We start from the raw sequence: 25,989 nt of genomic DNA, 5'->3' as shown, positions 1-25,989 counted from the left end.
TGTATGCGTGTGCGATTTTATTGTATTATTTTTTTTTTAAACCCGACACCTCCTTATGTCGGACAAACATATCTGGTTTAGCAAGGTCTGATTATGAAAAGCTTTTTGATAGAAGCACATTTTTTATTTGGGGGTGAAGGTGGGGGGGCCCCACTATAGAATCTGATGGGATTAAACTGCCTTTCATTATTTATTCGAAAAAATGTTGTACGACTCTCGCAATGCTAGAGATCTTGCTAAGATAACGCAACAAATATTTAAAAATTAGTATATTGCGGCTCTCTTTATTAACATATTTTCTCTTAGTACATACGACAAAATGTTTACTTTGTGAACTGTTGAACAGAATGCAAATTGAGGTAGGTTTGCGCTGCGACTGGCCCATCTTATTACATCTACCCCTAAATGTTTGCTGGCAAGAAATATTCACTAATTTCTCTTTAATACAACCTACTTATTCTAGTAAAGTGTGTGATGTCTAGCACAACTTCCTTAGAAAATTTCAGCCTATTTATAAATTTATTTTATGCTGAAATAAATTGTTTTTATCAATATAATCCAACTGCAATTTAAAACACCATAACCAAGTAACAAATAGAGTACAATGAATTACGATCTCAATTCACAAATCACTTAACGCTTAAACTCAGTCTTGCACCTGTTTTGAAGCATGTCCAAAGTCAGTTTCAATTATTTTCCTACTTCAAAATATATTGTACTTTTATCTTTTTTGCAAATGCTTATGTAGTTTTGACAGCAGACATACATCCTTTTGGACAAATACTTTATTTCCTGTCCCTGTCCCACCGATTATATATTTATCTTTGTCATATTTTTGTCTTGGAACAAGGTTAATGCATCTTGAGTCTTGATGGACACAAACACATTTTGAGAGAAAAAAAATACATTTAAAATACAATGGCATCTTCTGTGTTGCCTCAGTAACTCAAAGGTGACACATGGTCCAACACAAATGAAACTAAGTATTCACCTTGTAACTAAATTAGTGGCAAATTGGACTTACATTTTATACATGACTGGACTATGGGTTTCCACTAAGTAAAATCCACTTAATAAAGAAACCAGTGATTAAGAAAGGCTGGGGGTGGTGGGTCAAAGAAACTATGGTGTCTCCTCTGTCCTGAAAGACTGACAGCACAGCTTGCCCCAGTTACGCCTAGGGGAAATGAGGTCTACATAATGCCGCCGTTTCAAAATGAAATTAAAAAGACAGGAAAGCAGGTTTAGACTCCCTGAGCCATTATCCATCACTATTTGTGTTCACCTCCGCCTGGCCGAGACAGAGAAACCAAGAGCCACTGAAAGCGTGACCAACTCCAAATGACTTCTACTTAAGATGGATGTACCGCAAATAATCAAATTAGGGCCTCTCTTTGGCACAGATGGTTTTAACACAGATGGGCGTCAGGCAAAACCAACATGACAAACAGCTTATTTACCTCAGCTGAAAATGAAAAGGGAAGGTTTATTTTGTAAGCCAACACTTCCAGTTTGATGTTTAAATTGAGAAATATATGGCACGTCAAACACAAGCACATGCCTTTAAAAAAGTACAAATTAGAAGGCAAGGTCATTTCACCACACTAGATAAACCCATCCAAAAAAAAAGTGTTCTATTTCAGATGGCCAGGTCATGAGAACGAGTATAGAAGGCAAAGGGATGGGAAAGGCTGGTGTTTCTAACAAATAAAAACAAACAACGCAAAATTTAAAATCAACACAAACAATGGAAGCACTGAAGCAAAAAAAAAAAAAAAAAAAGGTTAGTTCCAAATATGCATTTTTAAAATGCTGCGTGAGGAATTGTCCATTAAAAAAACATATTGTTTCTATGGTAAGCACTTTAAGCACTGGTCCGTGTAAACACCCAAAACAAATCGCTGCCTCTTCTCCCTAAAGCACAGTGTTCACTAACAGGATCCGATGATCTTCTTCATTTAGAGTTTACATATCATACAGTATTTTGCTGCTGGCATCTTCATTTGTATAAAGGATACTGAACTCTGTTCACACCAAAAAGGAATCACACCTGAAACAATGACCTGCCCAAAGCCTGCATAAGGTGTGTGTGTGTGTGTGTGTGTTTTTTTCCTGGTTAACACAGATTTAGCAACAGCTCATGACCTAGTTTAAATATGCAGAAAAGAGAACCCTGTTATAAAAGGCCACCGTTTCCTTGAACATAAACATCCATAAAGTTATTTATGCATGTTATCATTGCATTTTTGTTCAGTGGAGCTAGTTTCACATTTGGCTTGGCTCATGGCGTTAGTTATACACAATCAATCAACATGTTAACATTTATGTCAGCAACAAAATATATCACGATTAAGCAATAACAAAGCAAATGACAGCAATTCAGTTGCTTTGTTTTTTTTTAATAATAATAATAATATCTGTATTTTTATATGGCTCCTTTCATAGTGAACCACCATCACAAAGCGCTTTACAGACGTAGGCTGTGAACTGTACATTATATGAAGAGTCAGTTACAATAGAACATTGATCCAGCACAAGGAGGTTAAGAGACTTGCTCAAGGTCACACAGTGAGTCAGTCAGTGGCAGAAGTGGGATTTGAACTGATGACCTTCTGGTTACAAGTCCCAAATTACACTGCAGTTACAGTAGTACTAAATCTATAATATGACTCTGGAGTAAACTAGTAAATAATAACTCTTTCCTGTCACCCATAGTGTAACATTCCTTCAAGCCTGCAGAGGCCAATTCAATAGAACTCTTGGGTCACATACTGGATTTCAATGCAGAAGAGTTGACCTCAATCTCTCCGCTGATTGGCTGGAAGACAGCAAGCTGGGCAGACACTCCATTCTCAAAGTGGTCTGGGGGGCTCCGTCTTCCTGTCAGGGTGCCATTAAGGCCCTCTCTCTGTTGTGTCTCGTGGTCCTCGTAGTAAGCAATAAGCTATAAAACAAACACACAACATAAAAGAAATAAGCAATACATTTTTCTAAAGCATATGTAAAAGTGTGGCATGATGGAGAGACTTATTGGACACAGGCATCTCGAAAAGCACCTTCCATCAAAGCACTGAATTTCTCAAACTTGTGTATATTCACCCATATTAGCAGTAGGAAATATTCCAATGCACAATACCACAACTAAAGGCCTAAAGTCACCCAAATAAATTAAACAATACATTTACCTTGTGAATTAAGACACTATAGAAGACATCCAGAGACCCCAACATACTTATTTCATACTCTCTCAATCTCTGCGGTTAAAACATCTGTACAGACTTCCCATAAACAGAATGTTTACTGCATGTTGTCTCCTCTACAGTCTAGGGTGCTCTTTCTCTGTGTTGTTTCAGCGTTGCTAACGAAACACAAGCCATGCTGGTATTATGTAGTCCCATCATTGTGTATGCAAAAAATAACTAGTGTTTGTTAGCAATAATATAATCACTAATCATGTAATTCAATGTGGTTTATTGTGTACAGGTGCAGAGGTGATGCAGTGCGGGAATAAAACAGACAGATATTGTAATCTGGTATGGAAAAGTGCTTGCTTTCTTTTATAATCCAGGTCTGGTGACCAAAACAATGATCTTCAGCAATAAACAGCAATGCATAATGCATGGGGTAAAAAATATTGTTTGTGACTGCAAACCCAATAAACACAGGTATCTCTCCCATAATATACAAACACTGTCACCAGTCCTGGGTGCGTGCCATAGTGCTTGAGGTGGGTGATACAGTTTAATGCATGACAGTAGTGTAGTGCTTTTCCGGGTTTTTATGCTAGCCTTTAGCGACAGCTCCGGAACGTGTTAGCCATCTATGAACACACAAGTAACAGTTAGACGCGATATTCTCACAATTACTGCAGGGGTCCTTCCAGGTTATATTTCCCAAGCGAAGGAACAGATTATAATTCTCCCCTTATAAGATGTCACGCATGACCCCTTGGTAAACAAGTGCAGATGCCTGTACAATCTGCGGCTGCTACATTGTTTCCCTTCTGGGTCAGTATGTTCTCGCAATAGTCTCGCCTTCTTCCAGAATGACCGACTACCTGACCCGAGGAAAGAACTGTCAGGCCAGCCCGTCCAAAGAACTCTGTCCTCACTGCTTAGCAACGTCACAGGTCGGGAGGGAGATTTGCAACCAAGATTCACTGTATTTCTGTCACATTCAACTATCAACTTTCTGAGATGTGCACTACATTATCACACACTACTAAAATATGTTCATCAATGCCTATTTAGTACTTACTTACTAACTAAACTAGTCACAGAGGTGTAAGTTCTATTTTTTTATATAATTCCAGCACTGAAGAATAAGGTTTACACTTAGATGTACTCATATTCAAAGTTTTACATGGAATCATTCAAAAATCAAGTATATTTATATATTTCAGTAGTGAACAAAAACGTCTATGACTATTCAAACAATGCTAAGATAATATACCCACTTCATAAAGCTTTTAATACGCATCAAATAACAGACTAATTAGTTTTAAGAATCTCTACAGTAACTGTCCAATGGAAAAATACGGTTTTTAATTTAACATCAATACAAAAACTGAAAAATTATGCAACAAAAACATGCAAAAATACAGTTAATTGCAGTGCTAACGTGCTTAATTCAGATTTATTAGCATTGCTAAAATACTTGTACTATTATTATTATTACAGATTATTATAGTTTTACATTTAAAAACCTGTGTCGCCAAATCCAAGGTCTCATTAATTTGCTGCAAGATTTAAACTGAATGCAGGGTGTGCATTCTTTTTTAAAAATTCCCCTTGTTATACAATACAAAAAATAACAAATACACAGTAAAGTAAGAAGCAACAATCTTTTAAAAAAATGTTAAAGTTGCTTTAAACAAAAAATTACCACATCTCGGCTGAAATGCTTTGTAACCTTCAAAACAGCAGCCAATATTTCCTTGATTCTTATAAAATGTCTGCATCCTCATTAAATTATTGTTGAAAGTTCAACTAGATTCAGAACACCTGTAATGATACACTTTAAATATTAAGAAACGTTAGCTTTAAAATGCCCCGAGAGCTACTACACACACTCAGAGTTAATAGAAGAAGCGGTTAATAAACCAGCACTACTTTAACCAAAACCTCCTCCACTTACAAATATTTCATACCGCCTTCGCCCTTTGTTTTAATTTAAAATACCCCTGATATTGAACTGCAGATCTTGCCTCCCCTATCACAAACGCTTTTATGATAAATACAATTTACCCTTTTTAAAAAAAAATTCTAGTCACACTATATCTTGATTGGCTTTGATTTTTCAGAGAAGTAGGGACTAATTTGCTCAAGCGACATGCAGGAAGTGTTCATGGTGTGCCACAAATGTCACCAATCCTGATGATTAGTTTGACTTACGAATTTATTCTAAGTACTGTGCAACATGATGCAAAAAAAAGGTAACCCCATGAATATGCATTTGAACATCTGAATAGGAATCACAGACTAAAGATTCTCAAGATTCATACGGGTCACCGACACAGTAGATTCCTCTCAAAATGTTCAGGTTAGACCTATCAGTTTAATTACAGTTTCTGCATATTCCATTACATCTTTAACTCAATAAACCTTTCATACATCAATTTAATACTTGACATTTCATAGCAATTGATAACCATGCGTTTTCCTTTTCATCTATACACAGGGAAAAACACTGAGCAACTTCGACGAACAACCGGTCATCCATTTTGGTGTTCTAATAACCACAGCAACGAGGTCAGCAATGAGATAAGTTCAGCTGATTTGAACTATCAGCGACTGCAGTTTGAGCAGGGCGATTGCCAGTAGAAAGTATAAACTGCACTGCAACACGACAGCGATGAACACCAGTCACCTTGCTCTTCAACGACAGTTGAACGATTTTAAGTGTGCAAAAACATACCCACCACTGTGGTGTATAAGTATATGAAATTTACCCGCCACAGACCAAATTAACCCGCATTTGGTGGATGGGCGGGTGTTAATTTCGAACCCAGCAAAAAGCATCCACAAATATTTCAGAATATTTATAATGATCAAAGACTTATAGGAGATGGCAGATACAATAAGCAGTGCCCCTGAAACTGTAGCAGCCTTGATTGTTTAGCCTGTTAACATGTAAACTAGCCTTCATGTGTGATCTACACAGCTGTCAAAGCTGAATTACTCCTAATGCAGAAGATTCATGTAGATTCAAAGCAGGGTTCCAGAGGGAAAATAACAATTCATTTAGCCTTTGCATTAATCCAGTGCACCAGTCTTTCAGGAACTAATGAAATGTAGACATAACGAATTAACGTGATTAATATTGCACATGTGTATGTCTGGGGAGAGACTTTAAAAATGGCTACAAAACTATAAATATTTTTAAAAGGTGTAAAAAGCATCAATGATCAAAAGCTTTTAAAAAATGTAAGTGTTTTATCGTCATAATGAGGTAGACAGTAGCCATGATTAAGAGACCAAGCTATATATTTTCCGCCTTCAATAATGAATGCAAGAGCAGTTGGAATTTAATTATTTGGAATACAGTACAAACAATGCATCGGGGCCACATAACCGTAGCTTCAGGGTTGCATTTTATAGAAGCAGCCCACTATTAATTCAGGGCTATACATTAGTATAAGAGCATATCTCATATCTACAAGAAAGCATTTCATATATATTGTAATGTGTATGTTATAGTATAGTTACATCAGTATAGCTAGAGAGAAGATAGCTTTAATGTAAAGTTCACAATTGAAGGGAAACTTGCATGGTTTTATGTTCTGAAATACTCTGCTGCGTATGTGAAATTATTTATGACTGTATAAATTCTGTGTTCCTCTTCAAGCATTTAAAGTGTGAATGCACTTGTTAGGATCCCAAGTCAAAATATAATCCTCTCTGCTAAAATGTAGGAATCATGCTGCAGACATTATTTTGGGTTTGATCACAGTAAGGTTGTATTTGGCATTGGGATTTACCACATGCAGTACATTTACATACATTACAGTAGTAAGGTACTGCATATAACAGCTTAAATATTTTAATACTAACCTAACCAACTGTTGGGAAAATTAATAGCTATGCAATGCATTTCCCAACAGGTTATAGTAGACATGGATGAGTGGTATACTATTACACACAGTTTATATTTTATTGTCAAAGCAGAGGGAATCAGATTATTGCTAAATTGCACCTGACAAGGGAATCAAAAGCTGTCAAACACAATGACATGGCTCCCTCTTCTCAGGGAAGAAAAAAGCTGACCATGCTGGCAGGGTGACAAAAGCGCAACTGTTCTGATAAATTAATTAATTTACTTATGATAAATTAGTACCTTCCATACTACAGCTTTCATTTACAATTATGTCAATCGTTTGGCCAGGAAGAGAATATTGCATTGAGAATAGTGCTTTACCTACGTTTAAACTTCTGATCAAATAGTTTTCCTTCCTGTGAATCCCATCAATCCTTGCCTATGACTATAATACAAAGATGAAGAAATTTCAGGAAATGGGTAATACTGAGTTGAACTACTGTAACAGGTGCACAGATTGCAAAAATGCTGTTTCCAAGACTTCAACGGAATTACACTGTCTGGTCCGACTGCGACAGCAGACACCTAGCATGGTCTGTGATTTGGAAAACTGAGGCATCAGCAGAAACAATGACACAAGAGCCACACAGGTGTATCAGCAAACCCATTTCCATCCTGGCAGGGAAGCACAATGGTGCGGTTTCTCAGAAGTCATTACTAACCGGAGACCAGCAAAGCTGAACAGAATTGTGATTCTGAACAATGAAAAAGGATGCCATGGTCTGCAGAATGCAAATGATATACCCTGTAATTTGAAAGTTCTGGAGACAAGCGTCTTGCATGTAAAAACATCCGTTTGTTAATCTGTGTGCCAGGTGCCTGAAAATGTAAGCCTCAACTTTAAATTCAAATAGAGGCACCATTTGAGCACTTTCTTCTTCATATTATACCTTAATCTTTATATTCCATACCTTTCTGTAAACATTTGCATGGAAAACCATATCCAAACTCTACACAAAGTAATACAAAATGGTTTTAAGCCCTCTGCATCTCCATGCTCTTTTGACACTGTTTTTCACATTGTAACCAAGTGTGTGAGAAACATGATCCAGAATGGGCTAAGGCGGTAATGATGACACTTATGAATTTTGTTAAAAGTTTCCTTAACCTGTTTCACCCTTACAGTATCTCAAAACTCCAAGCCCATCACAGTTTCTCAAAACCCACACAGTGAGGACTAATTTCCTCCTGTTAAAAAGGAATAGCATTTGCTTTCCATTGCAGTAGTAAATCATAGGAAATACATGCAAATCCATTGCCAAATGTTGAACAGATGTCTAAGTTTTGGAAACAGTTCGATTAGGGCAGGTACGGAATCTCCCCTTAGGGCTGGGGAATGAAGCGAGAATCTATTTGATCTCATATTTAAAATCAAACTAAATAATCAGATGTTCCATTCATTCCCAAATAGATAATGGATCAAGTTTCAGGAATTACCATTATCCCAGTGTCACTAGGGAGACCCCCTTCAATCCCAATTACAGTGCCCAATTGGATGTGGAAAATTACTAATTCGGTTGCCAAAACATTTAAGCAGATTGCACATGATGACTGGCAAGGTCAACACACACTGGACATATCACTCTAGCTGCTAAATACAGGGTTTGAAGTAATTTGCAGTTAGGCAGAGTTTCTTGTTAACTAGTAATTTTGAAAACTGTCATCTAAAAGAATTAATACTTCACACACATATTAAAATGGAAATTACAAATGCAACAAAATTTATTTTTCTGTATCCTAAAATGACATCAGGAAATAAGAAGTTGTTAATATAAGGAAACACTGCTTAGCAGAAAATAAGAATGCCATCCACACAGCAGAAAACACTGAATTCCTCTTTTCTTCCTTGCATTTCTAAGCTTCCTGTACATTCTTGTAAAACAAACTATATTTAAAAGGCTTCAACTCTGATAAGGAATAAGACTTTTTAGAAGCTGCATTTATTTTATGTAGTCTCCGGTGTATAATACAATGTCCACGCCTGCCGCCTAATGTGACAGAAATATGCATTAAAACAATAACAGGCTCAGCCCACCACTATAGAGATGTGTAGTTTTTTTCAATATAGCATAAGAAACCTTATCAGAAGTCAAGTTGAGAAAGCCCAGAACAGAAGACTAGGGGCACATTTCTGAGGAACAAAAAAAATAATGTATTGTTGATCTGTGACAACTGTTTGCAGACCCTGCCGAAACATCAGATTAGATGCAGAAAGTTCAGTATACTGACGAGTTTCAAAGCGAGATCTGGCAGAAAATAAATCACCTTGCCTTTACCACAGAGCTCACTGATGTTTATTACAAAGGAATTGCAAACAGAGGGGAAAAAAGTGCATTTCTAATGGTTTACTACATTCCCAGAGCCCGGGTTATGCAACATCAACAGAATCTATGTTCATATCATCTCCATACTAATAAGATTGATTACTGCTGATAAATTACCCTGTTACCCAGACCTCTGGTAATCGAACAAATTCAACATCTATAGATGGGTAGACCTGCATCTTTTTGTTGTTGATTTTTTGCATTGCTAAGAGACCAGGCTTATCCAGGCATAGAATTAAACATTTTCTTGTCGTAGCAACTAACGGTGTTCCATATTGCTCTGAATAATAAGAAACTAGCTGTGGCATGTTCTATATGAACCGGGGGGTAAGCAAGTGATTTTGTTGTTGCAAGGCAGAACAAAGTATTCAATATTCTGAAGTCACAGGAGATCTGCGAATACTTAAATACAATAAATACCTTTATTGATATTCAATGTTGAACCATTTGTGGACAAATAAATGTTGAAAAAGTATCATGTTTTTCACTTGTTTCTGGTTATCTTTATCTATTATTAGGACTTAGATTAGATATTTGAAATATGTGAAAATCCTAAGGGGTTCACACAATTTTTCTCGGCACTGTATACAGAAGTAGGCCAAGAATAGCTGTAATTCCATTTTCAGGTCTGAAGCTTTTGTAGAAATCAGCTTCTCATACCATCTCCATGTTAGTTCACTCAAAGGCAATAGTTCTCCAATTAGCGTCAGACATTTTAAAAAGAACCACTCGTAAGTGCATTCACTGCGAATATATGCAAGTACATTATTTCTGTCTACTTAAAACATTTTAAATGGTTTACATGGGAGATATAGTGGTTGGTAGTGTTTCACCTATAGAAAGTTTTCCGTCTTAAAAATCTTTTGTGAACTGAAAAATTAGTAAGTGTTTGGAATGTGGGGAGGGCTTAAGTTGGCATGGGTGTCCTTGGCTCACCAGCAACCCCTGTAATACTGGCCCGGCGCCTGCGGGTTTGCCTGTAAGCTGACTGAAAGCTGCGTTGTCCTCCAGCGCTGTAGCTCCTGGGTGGCTAGGTGGTGAATCCGCAGTGTGTAGAGAAGCGGTCGGCTGACGGTACACGCTTCAGAGGACAGCGCGTGTTTGTCTTCGCCCTCCCGAGTTAGCACAGGGGTGGTAGCGGTGAGCTGTGTCTAAATAATAATTGAGCGTTTCAAATTGGGAGAAAATAACAAAAACAAATTGGCAACGACTAAACTTAAAAAAAAAAAAAAAAAAAAAAAAAAAAAAAAAAAGCACACGTAGGCTAAATTATTTGTCTGAAAATCATTTCAGACAGCAAACCCACACTTTTTATTTAGCAATCTACAAAATCAGCCTAAAATGACTGACTACTGCAACCCATAGAGACCCAGTTGTTGCTCTGATGTTGTTTTTCAGATGTACATTATTCTGTTGCAGAATTATGTATGGGGATGTTAATGTTAATGTTAAACTTTTTAATGATCTTTAACTAAAGAAAATTGAAATGTGTTATTACGTTCATGGGTTAAATGGGCAAGCTTTTAGTTATTTTAATAGTTTAGCTGGGAAGTCTAGCATGGTTTGAGGTAATTCAATGAAACATGACGATGTACAGAGTACTGTAGATTAAGACATTGTGACTTGACCTCAAAGTTATGTCTAGAACGGGCTGATGCAAACGCAATCTCTAATTAGTTCAGTCAGTATGAAAAGTCCAAAAAAAATCAGTAAAATGTGTTTCCATAAATGTTAAATCTGGTATATCTCTTTGTTTTTCACTGACAAGATGACAATTCCAGTTCATATTAACTTCTGTCAGAGTTACAAGCTTAACTGCAAACATTAAATAACCAAAATAGTCGTGACAGGTTCATGATGATTTAAAAAAAACGGACATGCAATAGACAGATTATTATACGTATAGAAAAATGAGGAATTTTACATGTACACAAGTTAAAAATAGATACACTGAGCTTCTGACTCAGTATTTCATTACATATCTTAAAACGGGATATTGGCATCCATCACCTCTTAGCTGTGATGTTAAAAAGCACTCTACGGGAAATCTAACCATATAAACTAAACCCACACATTACAACAGGAACATGTGCAGTGCACGTGCAGGGACAGAACAACCCTTTTAGAACAGGTCCGCGGTTTACTGTGTACAATTTAAATTATAGATAGATGAAGTGCATTAGGTACTGAAATCAGCCTGCAGTCTCCCAAAACCAGGAACATGGTCTGTAATACAGTCTCCCAAAACCAGGAACATGGTCTGTAATACATAATATATTACATTAAAAAAAGCTAAACTCAATGAGAAGTCCACTTTACCCCTCTGAGGGAAAAATCAAGACTTCTCATTAATTATGTTCACCACAGTGAGTCATTGTCTGTCGCAATAGGCTTCACTTGCTAGAAACATATTGCAAATAAATATTATTATATTAACAAATATTAACAAATAAAAGTTATTTTGAAAAAAAACAACACGCAACTGCAATCTTTCTTCAAATAGAACACTTGTTTTAATATAGTATTTGGTGGCAGCACACACAGTACTGTGATTGTTGCATATTGCATGTCTTACTTACAGGTGGCTACAGTGCAGTTTACACTTGTATGTAGATGTTTCTATTGTCCAAAAATAAAACAATTTATTATTTCAACAATTATTCAACCCATTAAAATGTTTATAGAGCAAATAAAAAAATATCTTTCCCAAGAAATTTTTTCTTCAATGATTCTTTGAATACATCTGTGAATGACTTTAGCAGTTAGTTTCTTTGGTGTGCAATCTTCTGCATTTCCATGAGCTCCTGCATCTGCCTTTTCTGTTCCACTGCAAGGTCTTGCAATTGAAGTACAACTGTTTGTTTGTTTGTTCTCTCCAATATGATTCAAGTTTTATAGTACATATCTAATTTTGTTTAAAATGTGCTCTTGGCTAGACAGAAACTGAATGCAGTTGAGAAAATATTCCTTAATGCAAGGCCGACCGAACAAACAATAACAAGCAGGCAATACTAGAGATTCACTTTGTTTAAAAGGAAAAATAGTTAATTAATTATGCTGTTAATTTAAATAAACTATTAGTTTTTTTTTTACGAAACAGAATGCATACAGATATGTTGGTCAAAAAGTCCAATATGTGGGGAATTACATCACAGTAACTGCACTGGTACTCTACCTCTGCCATTCTGAAACGGCCACCGAGTAACTCCTCAGAATGTTATGTAACGTTACGAACCACTCTCTGTTCAACAGAAAGTGCCACATAACGTTCTTGAGCACTGTGCCTATTGAACACACCCCTGGTCTCAACTATGGTGATTGTTGCTTTATACAAGCAAGGTGCATTATATATAGAAAACTTTGGGTACTTTCACCATCCCTTCTTACAAAGCAAAGCTCTCACAGTTCTCCCTTCGTTCTTAAAGGAATTTCTTACTGTAGCTGTTTAATACCTTGTTGGTTTGGTTTATTTCATTCTCAGCTAAATATTTACCAAGTTTATTAACTAATGCAGTTTTTAAGCACAAGGCTGTTTCTGAACAAACCCCTAGAAACTGAAAGTTAAGGGATTTTAGAAAAGTTCACTAGGGGTGTGCACCTGTAATTCCTGCCCCTTCAGCTACTGAGTTAATAAACGGGAAATCTTACCAGTACCCTAAAAGGTATAAAAACTACACAATAAGGTTGAATGCAAATGAGCTTGTGTACAATGTAGTTGAAATGTCCATGTAAACACAACTTCCTCAGAATTGATTTATTAAAAACACTGAATCAGTAATTGTTTTGCGTCTGTGATGAGTCAAAGGGGTTTCGGTCTGCAATTCAGCCTCCCAACAGTAGAAGGCATCAAACCAACTCGGGACTTCCCTTACCAAGGTCTTGTGACCATGACAAAAGTCATCTTTTTGAGGGGCGGCACCTTGGTGAGGGGCGGAAGTACGAGTATGTAAATTCCAGCCACTGGAGTCAAGTGAAATTAAGGATACCTGTCAGTTTGGGATTGGTGATCCACTGACTACCGGGGCGGGGTTTGCATACTAAAGGGAACGTGCTACTGTGTTCGGGGTTGGTCCTAAGGAATAGAGGCGGGGGAAAAAAGGCTGGAGGGAAGTACGTGGGAGTTTGGACTGTGTCACGAACGGAGGCTTTACTAACTTGGCTCTTTTCTGTTGATATTCCTTTTTGTTTTATTTTTGGATTTAAGCAGAACGCGAAGAGGACTAAGAGGCTTCCGTTCCTTTATTTTTGATTACTCCAGCACTCCCTCCCTCACATCCTTCTTTATTATTTTTCTTTTTTCCGTGTAATATTAAATAAAATTTTAATTTTTACACGTAAATCACTGTCTGGAAAATCCATTTTTACTCACACGCCTCACAGCGTCACTATACCTTTAAAGCACATACAACATACCCTAAGAAATGTTTAGAGCATTTGACCTTTAATGTGCTTGAATGACAAATAAAAACCTTCAGATTACAGAAGATCTGTAATAAATAACCATCATACCATATGATTGTTCTCCCATTATTAAATATTGGACCATAAAAAAACAACAAAAAGCTCAATTGATATTAAATATGACTGCAATATTATATGAGATCATCAACTCTGAACAGGAAACAGTTAAGCCTAATCTTCCCACCCCCAAGCTATTATTCCTCATATTTACTGCAGATGTTTTTCACCTCACATTTACTTTTCAGCTGAAACAGTGCTCCCCCCCCTCCTGATTCTAATTAAGGGACATTTCCTCAGATTAATGCCGCTCCGGGTCTGGCTAACTTCCTGCTGGAAGACGATCACGGAGCAGCAGCATGGAATAACACACTGCTTGAGCAATACGGTTACAGTAGCTCTTACTGCTTTCCCTTGCTGCAGGACATTCAGGGACTGAAACCTTTGTAAAGCCTGAGGAATAAAATGAATCCTTTGCTGGGGAGGCATGCTGTAAGCTTCCCAATATCAAAGCTGATAACTTACCAGCTGCCCAAAACCAATATCTTGTACAGAACAGGTTGCCAGCACCACCTAGCTCTTCACAGTTAAACTGCAGTAACACAACAGCATGGTCTCACTTTCACACTTTTTCTTGTTTCATCAACTTCTCGTGGCAAAGTATAACATCTGATAATCATTTACAATGTCTGAGTGTGCAACATGGCAGCTGTTCTCAACTGTTATAAGCCAGTATTTTAATTCAATGCTCTGTTGGAAAAGCAAGTCATGTTAATAAATCCCAATGTTCTGTTCATATTTTATTTTTCCTTTCCTTCCCCTATGTTAATATAGTTCCGTTGTCATCCCCCCCACCCTTGTGTTTAAAGATGTGATTTTAAATTTTCAGTACCCCACAATCATGTAAAATGTTATACTAAAATATAAGTCCCTCATGTATTTTCAACAGTAAAATATAATAAAAGGACTTTAAGCATTAGACATTCATTAAAGGGGATAGACTTCTTCAAAATGGTGTTTCATATTATAAATCAAGGGATCTTACAGCTCATACTGTTTTTACAGTATGAACAAAATGGAATATATTTGGGTTTGTACATGTTTTAAATATTGCCAAGAGCAAACATGGATGCTGATGGGTTTTTTTTCCCCCAAGCACTAGGAATGCACTGTTCTTAAAATCCATTAAACATAACTATAAACTTAAATATGCTTATCAAAGGGTTAAGATGTTCTGGTCACGTGCTAAGCACAGGAGACCAGACTGGGGAATGACTGATGGAACTCACCTCTGGAGCAAGGTCTGCAATCCATATCAAGTGAATCAATAATTGTAAGAGAAATGGCTGCTTAATAGGCCATACACATGTGGATGTAGTTAAGTAACTAGTTCTGCATTATGCCACCAAGGGTATTCGACTTCCAAGTGGAACTGAATTATTTAACCCCAACTTATCTTTCACAACCATAGCAGTAAAGAAATCGAGCTCAGTTGTATTATTTAGTCAAGTGTTCTATGGACAAATGTAACCCTTTGCATGGATGGAAATAAGACTCCCATTGCATAGCAGTTTCAGCCATTCCTGGTTTTACTAGGAGTTCAATAAAGACTCATCTGGGCTTGTTAGCTATGCCCTGGGGCTAATCAAGCTTGTAGTAAAACCTGGGATAGGTGAAACTGCTATGCAATAGGAGTCTTATTTCCATCCCTGCTTTGAACCACGAAGGCCTAATGCTGACAATGAAATGCTCAGCTACCCTAACTGCCTTTCACAAGTAGGGATCACTATTGTGCAAATATGGTAACTGGTAAATAGTAACCTTATATTATATTATATTCCACATTAGACCAGTTATAGTACTTTAGCCATAAACCAGGCAATCAAATCCAGCAACTTTCATTTAAATGCCAACTCTCTGACTACTGGTCTCTAGGTCACCAACTCTTTACTGGTTTGAGTCTGACCAGAGTGTCTGTTGGTGCCAGCTTTTACATGTGCCTTAATACAACATGGCATGTGTTGAAACAGTATGCACCTGTATCTCACAAACTCTTTAATGCCCCTGTAACTACGAAAAAACTAAAGTAAATCATATATCCAGCTTGGAGAAATAAGACACCCAGGAGAATGAAGTTCATCATATACCATTAGTATACTGCTGGCATACTACTGGAAATTCAATAATTTGAGTCTTTTCCAGCAGCCCTTCAGCTATTTCTCTGATCATCCCTCTTTTCCTGGTGTTCCATGATAGCTCCAAACACGGCTGGTGTAAATGAATAAAATATGATTGCAGAGGAAATGTGTTTAGAGGTAATGATGTTTACCTTGTAGCCAATTCTATTTCTGGCATCAATGTAAAAAGAGTAATTAAACCTTATGCAAAGCCCTATCTAACCACTGTTCCAATGTTAAACTTCTAATTAAAGATCGGGGGTGGCTTTTATGACTTCACAATCATTGAAAGTAGAGGGCTTTTAGTATACTGGACTCAAACTGAGCCCACACAACAGGGTGCCCAGTTGGACCGAGACAAACAGACACCTCAAATCACCAGAGAAGTCTGTATCACAATACAACCGGACCGGACACATTGGAATGTGTTACTGTGCTCATTAAATAGCTTCACAGTATATCAAGGGAAAAAAAAAGAAAGACAAATAAAGGCAGGATCATACTAGCCAATCATACTGCTGGAATTTTGCAAGCCATTTTCAAAGTTATGATTAAACAATACCTAGTGGAAAAAGTTTAACACGCAAATAGATATGTAAATATGTATACAATTATAACGTACAGTATACAGTACACCACTGTGTTCCAGTATAATATTAAAAGTAAAACCAACCTTAGAAAGTAGTACATATAGGTATAGATTTATTTTGTGTTGTTTGAAATGATCGTGCTCATTTGTCTATACACCAAGCTGTATCACACAACAAGTATACCTTATTAGATGTTATGGTTGTAAAGCTTATGCCCCTGGCTATGTTGGTGCAAAGCCAATGCCACAAGAAAATCCTCCAGAATCCAGGGAATCAATCTAAAGAACTGTACACCAGTGCACTGAAACTTGTCCACTAATCTTCTTGATGAGTCTAAAAATACAAACAGGAATACAAGAGCCTGGATTTGTTGTATTCACAGACCCTGCGCAGCGCAATGTTGACAATAGTCAAGAACATCTCAGTGTGTTTAAATTCCGTTTTATTTTATTTTTATTTTTTTGTTTACGTGGAATATTTATTAATATAAATACTGTATGAGAAACTCAAAAAAGTGTAAATGAATAAAAATACTTTTGAAATGAGGTTACGGTACTTGGCAGGGCTAAACATTTACCTAAAAGGTGTGTTGCAGTACTGTAGTTACTGTATGAATAACCAACAACCCTGTGCTGCTTTTATCTTCACAACTATTACAGTAGCTTTACAAGCTTTAAAAAAATAGGTCTTTTTTTTCTCCACCCCATTCAAAGCCTGGCAGACTGTTCTTTTTTTATGTGCCAAGTTTAGAGACTCCAAAATTACATTCCTATATGGATTGGTGTGTTTGACACCAACTTAATGAACAGTGTTTTGATTTACAGAGGAAAGCGTCATACTCCAATCATCCAGATGCTGTGGGTTAGATTGCAGCCCTTTGAACCTCTGAAAGGATTTATAGGTTTCTAATGAGAAGCTGGTTTTCGTGTTTAGTTTGTCTAGTGCCTTGGAAATGTAGATAAGTGCTTGCTCTCAGCCAATCTTATTTTACGTAAACCTCAAACCCATCTGCCTCCATTACCAATAATCCGCCCAGCCTGCCAGAGGCAATTCTGTCTCAAACTGGCTTATTTCTTTGTGCCTTTATTAGCAATACCACTGGCTCAGATTTTAATATCATTCAGTAGCTGAGGTCAGCAAACCTATACCCCTGCCACACAGAAAGCGTACTGTTCACCTAGTCTTAAAGCTCATTCATCTCATAAAAATATTTGTAAATGCCATTACTTTGGCATACAGCACAAAGGAGATGGAGTGGATTGAGGTGACAGATCGAGTGTCCATTACGCTGTCCATATTAGAACAAATTAATACTGACAATCCATCAGGCCACTGGAATCAGCCTGCTCAAAACACCAATACAATCCTATCTACAACAGAGCCAAAACCATAGTTAAACTTCTGCACTGTGAACAGGCTCGATTAAAAAAGTGAGAAAGTGGTCGCCACACAAAAGCATTCAGAAACCAAACATATTGTGTTCTGTAAAACCACATAGTGCACCACAAAAAAAATAATGTGGGAACAAGAGTGCATTTTCAACCAAATTACTGTACAGCCACTGTCTCGTTTAAATGATGTGTTGCAAACGATTTATAAGTGAGGTTTATTAAGACCACAAAGAACCTGGGTTTTATTTTTGTCTTTAAAATATCCTTATTTATTATATATCTAACAAGGCAATACTGCATCTGTATACAATTGCTTACATTACAATCATAATGCAGTATTAATAAGAATACACTTTTAAACATATATATGTCAGCAGTACCACACGAGAAGGCGAGGGTTAGACTTGAGGTGCAACCTCTTTACCTTTTATAAAATGGCTTAAAAGTACCAGCGTTAATTTAAAAAGTTTTTTTTTTTTAATAATTCGCAATACATCCGTTGTTGAGGTCCATCTGAATTACACTCAAGTCTGGTTTTCAAGCTTGCTGCGTCTGACCGGATTGAAATTTCTTTGGTTTCAAAGAAAAGATATCCAAGGATGCTGAAATTTCGTGATTTGGTTTACTTTCTGATGTTTTAAACTAATGACTAGTTCTGAAAAAAAATATGAATATCTACAGTATGTGACCCGTATCTGTTCCCCACTTCTGTAATGGCTGTGAATCTCACATTAAAAAGACGCTGACCCAGATGCGCTTTGATCTTAACGCATAGAATGAAATGAGGGCTGAACCATTGGTTGTACTCTTTCAAAATCGCTTGGCTTTGGAATGTCGTTAGCCAATCCGGATGCAGGAAATTTCCTATATACAGTACAAATGTTAACAGCAACTCTTTGTAACAGTACAAAAGACATGTCTACAACTACTACCCACAAAACTGTCTACTAATTAAGCATTAATATCTGACACATCGCTCGGAACCTGCTAGAAAAGTGACCAAGAAAACAGTTAGGCCAAACGGTGATAAACAAAAGAAAGTTTGAAACCAGCAGTGCAAATCAAAAATGCAAATCAAATGTTTTACCCACTGATGCGTCGCATACAGCATACCTTCAAACCATTTTGCATGTTTAGAATATCCAGCTGTTGTTTCACCATAGACTCTTCAGTATTTCACATATCTTTCGATGTAACCATGCAGACCTATACAAAACGCCTGTGTGTCTGGCTTTGTTGTAATGCATTAGTTGTGGTATTGTGTACAGTAATACTTAATCCACCCCTAATATCCACTACAAAGAAAACTTTCCATTTCAAACCTACTGAAGCCTATATATAGGCAAATATGCCTCAGTACATTTTCAACAAACTGCATCACAGAGAAAACTCCAAGTGCTATGAGATTGGTCAGCATGGTTGATGTCAATAGAACATTACAGCATCTTTGTCTCAGATTTTTGTGAGGCTTTCTTTATTTAAATATGAAATATTTACATATGCAATGTTTAGTGATGCTCTATTGTAACATCTTCACCACATTCAATCTATGGTTTTAAATGAACTACAAAATAATTAACCTGTACCTCAGATATTCTAATCTGATATGCTTGTTTCCAGTGGACTCCTGTTTCTATCTATTTTTCTCTCAATGGGTGACTGCTGTGACTTGCCTCAGGTCACAGACAGCTGGTACTGTACTTTAGCACAGCACCTGCTGGTTCCCATTTCTCCACTCCAATGAGAAGGCCACAATGTCACTTTGCTGAGCTGCTTCTTTCACAGTCTGCAGCGTTATTTTCTCATTGTGAAGCAATACAGCTACCACAAAACACAGTGCATATGTCTGGACATTGAATAAAGCCAACAGCTGTTTCAAAATCAACATCGCACTAGGGAATACAGCTACTATAATTAAAGCTGAGTTTGCTGGCAACTTTCAAAGAATCTGGACCATGAATGTACTGAGTATTTGCCGATATGTCATAAGCTGTTTTACAATTGTTCTAATAGCGCATTTGTTTTTATCTGACAACACAATGCTCTACTATACATTAACCATGTGGCCTGTCGCTTCCAGTGAGTCTCTTCAGTCATGGAGTCAGCCAGACACACATGCATACACTCATTCACTCATGCACACTGTACACTTATTTTAACATCTTCTTGCTTTTTAATAATAGGATTAATGATTATAAATTAGGGCTGTATATTTTCACGGTACAATGTGGCATATTTCGCATCAGAAATTACCGTGTGGTGACACGCACAGTGTTGAAAGGCACAGTAGTCCAGGAGGGTCCAGCTCAGTTGCATCTACAAGTTGGTGACTGGGTGAAGGTGTTGTATGACAATAAAATGTTACTTGAAGAAGTTCATAATGTCTCTGATGATGGTGCACAAATGAAGGTTATGCATCCTGCCACACTGAACACCTGAACAAGTGGCCCTTCCCCAAGGACAGACTGTTCTATGAATGGAAGAACATTGTAAAGAAAATCTAGCTCGCCATTCCCAGTTCAAGCCCGCAATAACTGTGGTTTCTATAGCAGTTAACCAATCACATCCTGCATGCAATTTTTAAATGTTTAAGACCCTTTCCTTTTTGCATAGTGTAGCAGGGGGAGATCTGTGCTGACTCTGCTGGCGTGTTCACAGTACTGCAGGAAGAGGGCGGCAGTCGTCCAACAACCGCCTGCGAGTCATGGCAGTGACACGGGGAGGTGGAAAAGTGGGAGTGTGGACTTTCCCTCTCTGTGAATGGCTGAGAGGCAAGTCTTGGGAGATTGCTAGCCCTGTAAAAAAATGCTCTGCTGTTTCCTCAGGTCTGCCCGTTAAACGCGCCGAGAGTGCGTTAGCGCTGGTCCACGACCAAGAACCAGTCAGGAGAAACCGAAACCGAAACTGAGTGTGTCAGAGCGAGACAGTGAGAGCGGGGAACCCTTGGGCAGACCCCGGAGTATTGTAACGGAGCAGGCTAGTTAGCCGGCAGTGTAGGATGGTGATCCGGGTCACACGGGTAGTGGCGACTGGGATATAGCTGTCAAGTGTAGCACCTTTTCTTTGTAGTTTTGTTACTGTTTTATTTTCCCTGTTTCTTTGTGCCTTCTGTTTTGAATTATTGTTTCAAAGCACCTGCAAGGGCGCCGGTATTGTGTACCATCGCTTGGTATGCCCGTGGTTCTGTTTACCATCGTTGGTAAATCAGACCACGGACCCACAGCGCCATCTGCGGGATAAAAAGAAAAATAGCACCCTGAAATAAAACTGGGCACCTGTGTGGTATTGCCAAATTCACCTGTCTGTCTCCTGTGTCAGTGAATTACCCACCACCCTTCCACACAGTTATATACTTGCCATAAGAACTGAGATGTTTTGTTCGATTCCAGTGGAGTAGATGTGAGTTCCTGAAGTTTACCATAGTAATCTATTTTTGTGCTCTCTATTAGTTTGTAGTTTTTAAAATGCACCTAAGTGAGGTTTTAGTAGTTTCAGATGTTTCAATGTAAACAAAGAAATCTAAGTTCCACACGCAAGTTCATAAGACCTCAGCTCCAAGCTAGTGCCACTGGAAGCACATCCTGTCACATTTTACTCTAGATCTAACCCCAGACAATGCAAAATTGAAGCATAATGGCAGTTCGGTTAGGACTATGTGGTACTTTAGCCACACCAAAGTGGCCATAAGCAATGCTGGAATGCATGACAAATGCAACTTCAAAAATCCAAAATCCGCATTCTTGTAAATGTCATCAACATCTATCCAAAAATATTTCAGTGATATTTTTTGGAGGGGGTTAATGACCACTGGGGTGACTTGAAACCAAAAGTGTTCCACAACATTTGGAATACTGGTCCCTAAGGTTCTTACCGCAATTCTAACATTTTAGGACCTGCATCCCCTACAGGGTAAAGGGTTGTGCTGAAATTTGAATAAAACTCGTCAATTACCCCTCATCTGGCAATTTGCCAAAAGTCAGTTAGGTGCTCCTGGTATTTTTTTCTCAAAAGTCCTATTTATTATGAGTCAAATGGTGATACACAAGGTGGTAGCGTCTAAGTTGAGCCCAAGGTGATTTTTCTGGTCAGGGTCACTTTTTCACTTTAGGTTGACCTTTGCCAGGCCACAGCTCAAAAGGGAAATTAAAATAAAATAATGATTAGCATTTCAGGGCCAACGGCTCTGGTTGAGATGGTATGGAATGACCCTAATATATTAGGAATCAAGAATACCTGAATCTTTATTTAAATAAAACCAATTCAAGCTACTAAAATAGACTGTAGATTGTCTCCTCTGGACCACATTTATTTGAAACAATGCAAACTTCAAACCTATTTTAATATGCCTTAATCTGTTTTGGATCCCTTATTTGAAAGTGTAATATTCTCCATAGCCCCTAACCAACTGTATTGTTTTTTTTTTTTTTATTCAGTGTTTTTTTTTTACCCCTGTGTTAATACTTCTTCCATAACGATAAACAGTTTGAGACATGCAAAGTGCAATCCCTCAACTTACTTTTCCCCAACCCTTATTACTTCGATCAAACCCACCCCTTGGGGTTTAATTTAGAAAATATGAAATTATATTATTCTGGAGCAAAAATGACAGATAAAGGCAGTGTAATAAAAAAAGGATGCTTCAGGAGTTCATCGTTAATAAAATATGTATGTACACCCGGGTCAATAACGACTGAAAATCCCACAGCAGGTTTCTACAAATAAATTAGTTCTCCATTTTCTTTGTTAAAAACAGAGAATAGAATTGGCATTTCAGTGTCATTTAACCCTTTCACTTTTATCTTTCAACACTTTAATGCTGGCAGGTGGCAAAACAGATCTGACAACATCTGTACAAATCATCCACAATTATTTCTGACAGTCCTTCAAATCACTGCATGCTGTTGCACACATGCACTGAAAGCACTGTATTGGACAAAGAAAGGGACATAGTTAATTAAATTAATGAAATAATTTAATTTAAAATGAAAGAAGAATGTTTTTATTCTCTTGTGTAGTATATCATATATCATATATATATATATATATATATATTATATATATATCATATTAGTATATAATATATAATATATTATATATTATTATATGTGGGCATATACACACACACACACACACACACACACACACACACACACACACTGAACAAAAATATAAATGCAACTTTCAAAGATTTTACTGAGTTACAGTTCATATAAGGAAATCAGTCAATTGAAATAAACTCATTTGGCCCTAATCTATGGATTTCATATGACTGGGAATACAGATATGCATCTGTTGGTCACAGATATCTTAAAAAAAAAAAAAAAAAAAAAAAAAAAAAAGGTAAGGGCGTGGATCAGAAAATCAGTCAGTATCTGGTGTGACCACCATTTGCCTCATGCAGCGAGACACACCTCCTTCGCACAGAGTTGATCAGGCTGTTGATTTGGCCTGTGGAATGTTGTCCCACTCCTCTTCAATGGCTGTGCGAAGTTGCTGGATAATGTCGGGAACTGGAACACGCTGTCGTTCATGTCGATCCAGAGCATCCCAAACATGCTCAATGGGCGACATGTCTGGTGAGTATGCAGGCCATGGAAGAAATGGGACATTTTCAGCTTCCTGGAATTGTGTACAGATCCTTGCGACATGGGGCCGTGCATTATCATGCTGAAACATGAGGTGATGGTGGCGGATGAATGGCACGACAATGGGCCTCAGGATCTCGTCACGATATCTCTGTGCATTCAAAATGCCATTGATAAAATGCAATTGTGTTCGTTGTTCGTAGCTTATACCTGCCCATACCATAATTCCACCGCCACCATGGGGCATTCTGTTCACAACATTGACATCAGCAAACCGCTCGTCCACACAACACCATACACGCTGTCTGCCATCTGCCTGGTACAGTTGAAACCAGGATTCATCCGTGAAGAGCACACTTCTCCAGCATGCCAGTGGCCATCGAAGGTGAGCATTTGCCCACTGAAGTCGGTTACGATGCTGAACTGCAGTCAGGTCAAGACCCTGGTGAGGATGAATAGCACGCCGAGGAGCTTCCGTGAGACGGTTTGTGCAGAAATTCTTTGGCTGTGCAAACCCAGAGTTTCATCAGCTGTCCGAGTGGCTGGTCTCAGACGATCCCACAGGTGAAGAAGCCGGATGTGGAGGTCCTGGGCTGACGTGGTTAAACGCGGTCTGAGGTTGTGAGGTCGGTTGGACGAACTGCCAAATTCTCTAAAACGACATGAAATGAACATTCAATTCTCTGGCAACAGCTCTGGTGGACACTCCTGCAGTCAGCATGCCAATTGCACGCTCCCTCAAAACTTGAGACATCTGTGGCATTGTGTTGTGTGACAAAACTGCACATTTTAGAGTGGTCTTTTACTGTCCTCAGCACAAGGTGCACCTGTGTAATGCTGTTTAATCAGCTTCTTGATATGCCACACCTGTCAGGTGGATGGATTATCTTGGCAAAGGAGAAATTCTTACTAACAGGGATGTAAACAAATTTGTGCACAAAATTTGAAAGAAATAAGCTTTTTGTGCGTATGGAAAATTTCTGGGATCTTTTATTTGAGCTCAGGTTTTTTTGATAATTGACAATGTTTTACATCGTATACGTTTTTGTAAATACTTGAAAATGAAAACACATGTTACAATATACAAAACAAAACATAAGGAGTATCAAAGCAATGTTCAAGAAAATTGTAAATTGTCTCTAAATCTTGGATTCCTGAGAATAGCCACCCTTTGCCTTAATAACAGCCTCACAAACACGAGGCATTCATTAACAAGTTTCAGCAGGAAATCACTCGACATGTCTTCCCAGCTCTTCTGCAGCAATTCCCAGAGACTTAGGGCACTTGTGGGTAGCTTTGCTTTGACTTTTCTGTCCAATTCGTCCCATACAAGTTCAATGGGATGGACCAAAATATTTCAAATTTTGACTCATTGATCCATAAGACCGACTTCCACTCCTCAAACGTCCAGTTTCTGTGTTTTTTGGCCCAGACAAGTATCTTCCTCTTATTCTGCACTCTGAACAATGGTTTCTTTGCAGCAATTCTTCCAGTTAGGCCATCTTCACGCAATCTCCTCTGAATAGTTGATGTTGAAACATCTGTACTTCCAGTAGCATTTAGCTGAGATTGTATTTCAGGGGCAGTTAATCGCCGGTTTATCAGACTTGTGACGCAAATGAACTTGTTCTCTGATTCTGAGGTCACCCCTGGCCTGTCTGACCTTGTTCGTTCCTCATGAGTGCCAGTTTCTTCAAATCGTTTGATGGTCTTGGCCACAGCAGTTACAGACACTTTTTTTCACAGTCTTTTTTCTTTGCTTAAATCACAGTATTTTGCCAGTTTCTGCTCCCTTACATTCAGGAATGACAAACTTGTGCCTATGCTATCTATATTTATAGTAATCATGGACCCTCACTTGTTAACAATAATTGGTGACAAAAGGTTCATAAGGTAACATGCTAGACACTTTTATACTTAGGCCAGTGTTCTAACACCGTGTTATACACATTTCAGACTTTTAATTGACTTGGGCTTCAGACTGAAATCCCCTTGCTTTGGGTGACCATTTCATTGAAATTGACAATATTTACATTTTCATTTAAAAATTAAATTTATGAATGCAATTCACTTATTATTATCAGCTTATATAAGTACACATATCATATAATGAAACATTAAGTGTTTATAGACAAGTTTATACAGGTAAAAGCATAGATAATCATGAAAAACCTGGTTTCAAGCAGGTGTACTCAAACTTTTGACTGGTACTATACACACACACACACACACACACACACACACACACACACACACACACACACATTTTAATCTTCAAATATTCTTTCATTTTAAATTGGCTGAAAAATCATAGTAAATAAATCACAAATTAAGTTAAAAAAAGAGATGCAGCAGAATGCGTGATTTGA

General features: G+C 37.8%; 1 protein-coding gene across 1 annotated transcript in view; it reads right to left on the bottom strand.

The window, feature by feature from the left end:
* LOC121322851 (partitioning defective 3 homolog B-like) overlaps positions 1 to 25,989 on the bottom strand; it is a 130,313-nt gene that overhangs the window by 53,349 nt on the left and 50,975 nt on the right. Inside the window, exon 3 of the mRNA XM_041263275.1 lies at positions 2,773 to 2,944. Coding sequence (XP_041119209.1) covers positions 2,773 to 2,944 — 172 coding nt within the window. The remainder of the gene's footprint in view (positions 1 to 2,772; positions 2,945 to 25,989) is intronic.

Source organism: Polyodon spathula, chromosome 11, assembly GCF_017654505.1.
Source record: "Polyodon spathula isolate WHYD16114869_AA chromosome 11, ASM1765450v1, whole genome shotgun sequence".
NCBI lineage: Eukaryota > Metazoa > Chordata > Actinopteri > Acipenseriformes > Polyodontidae > Polyodon > Polyodon spathula.
The sequence above is the reverse complement of the archived record's forward strand: the minus strand, read 5'-3'. Positions and strand labels throughout refer to the sequence as shown.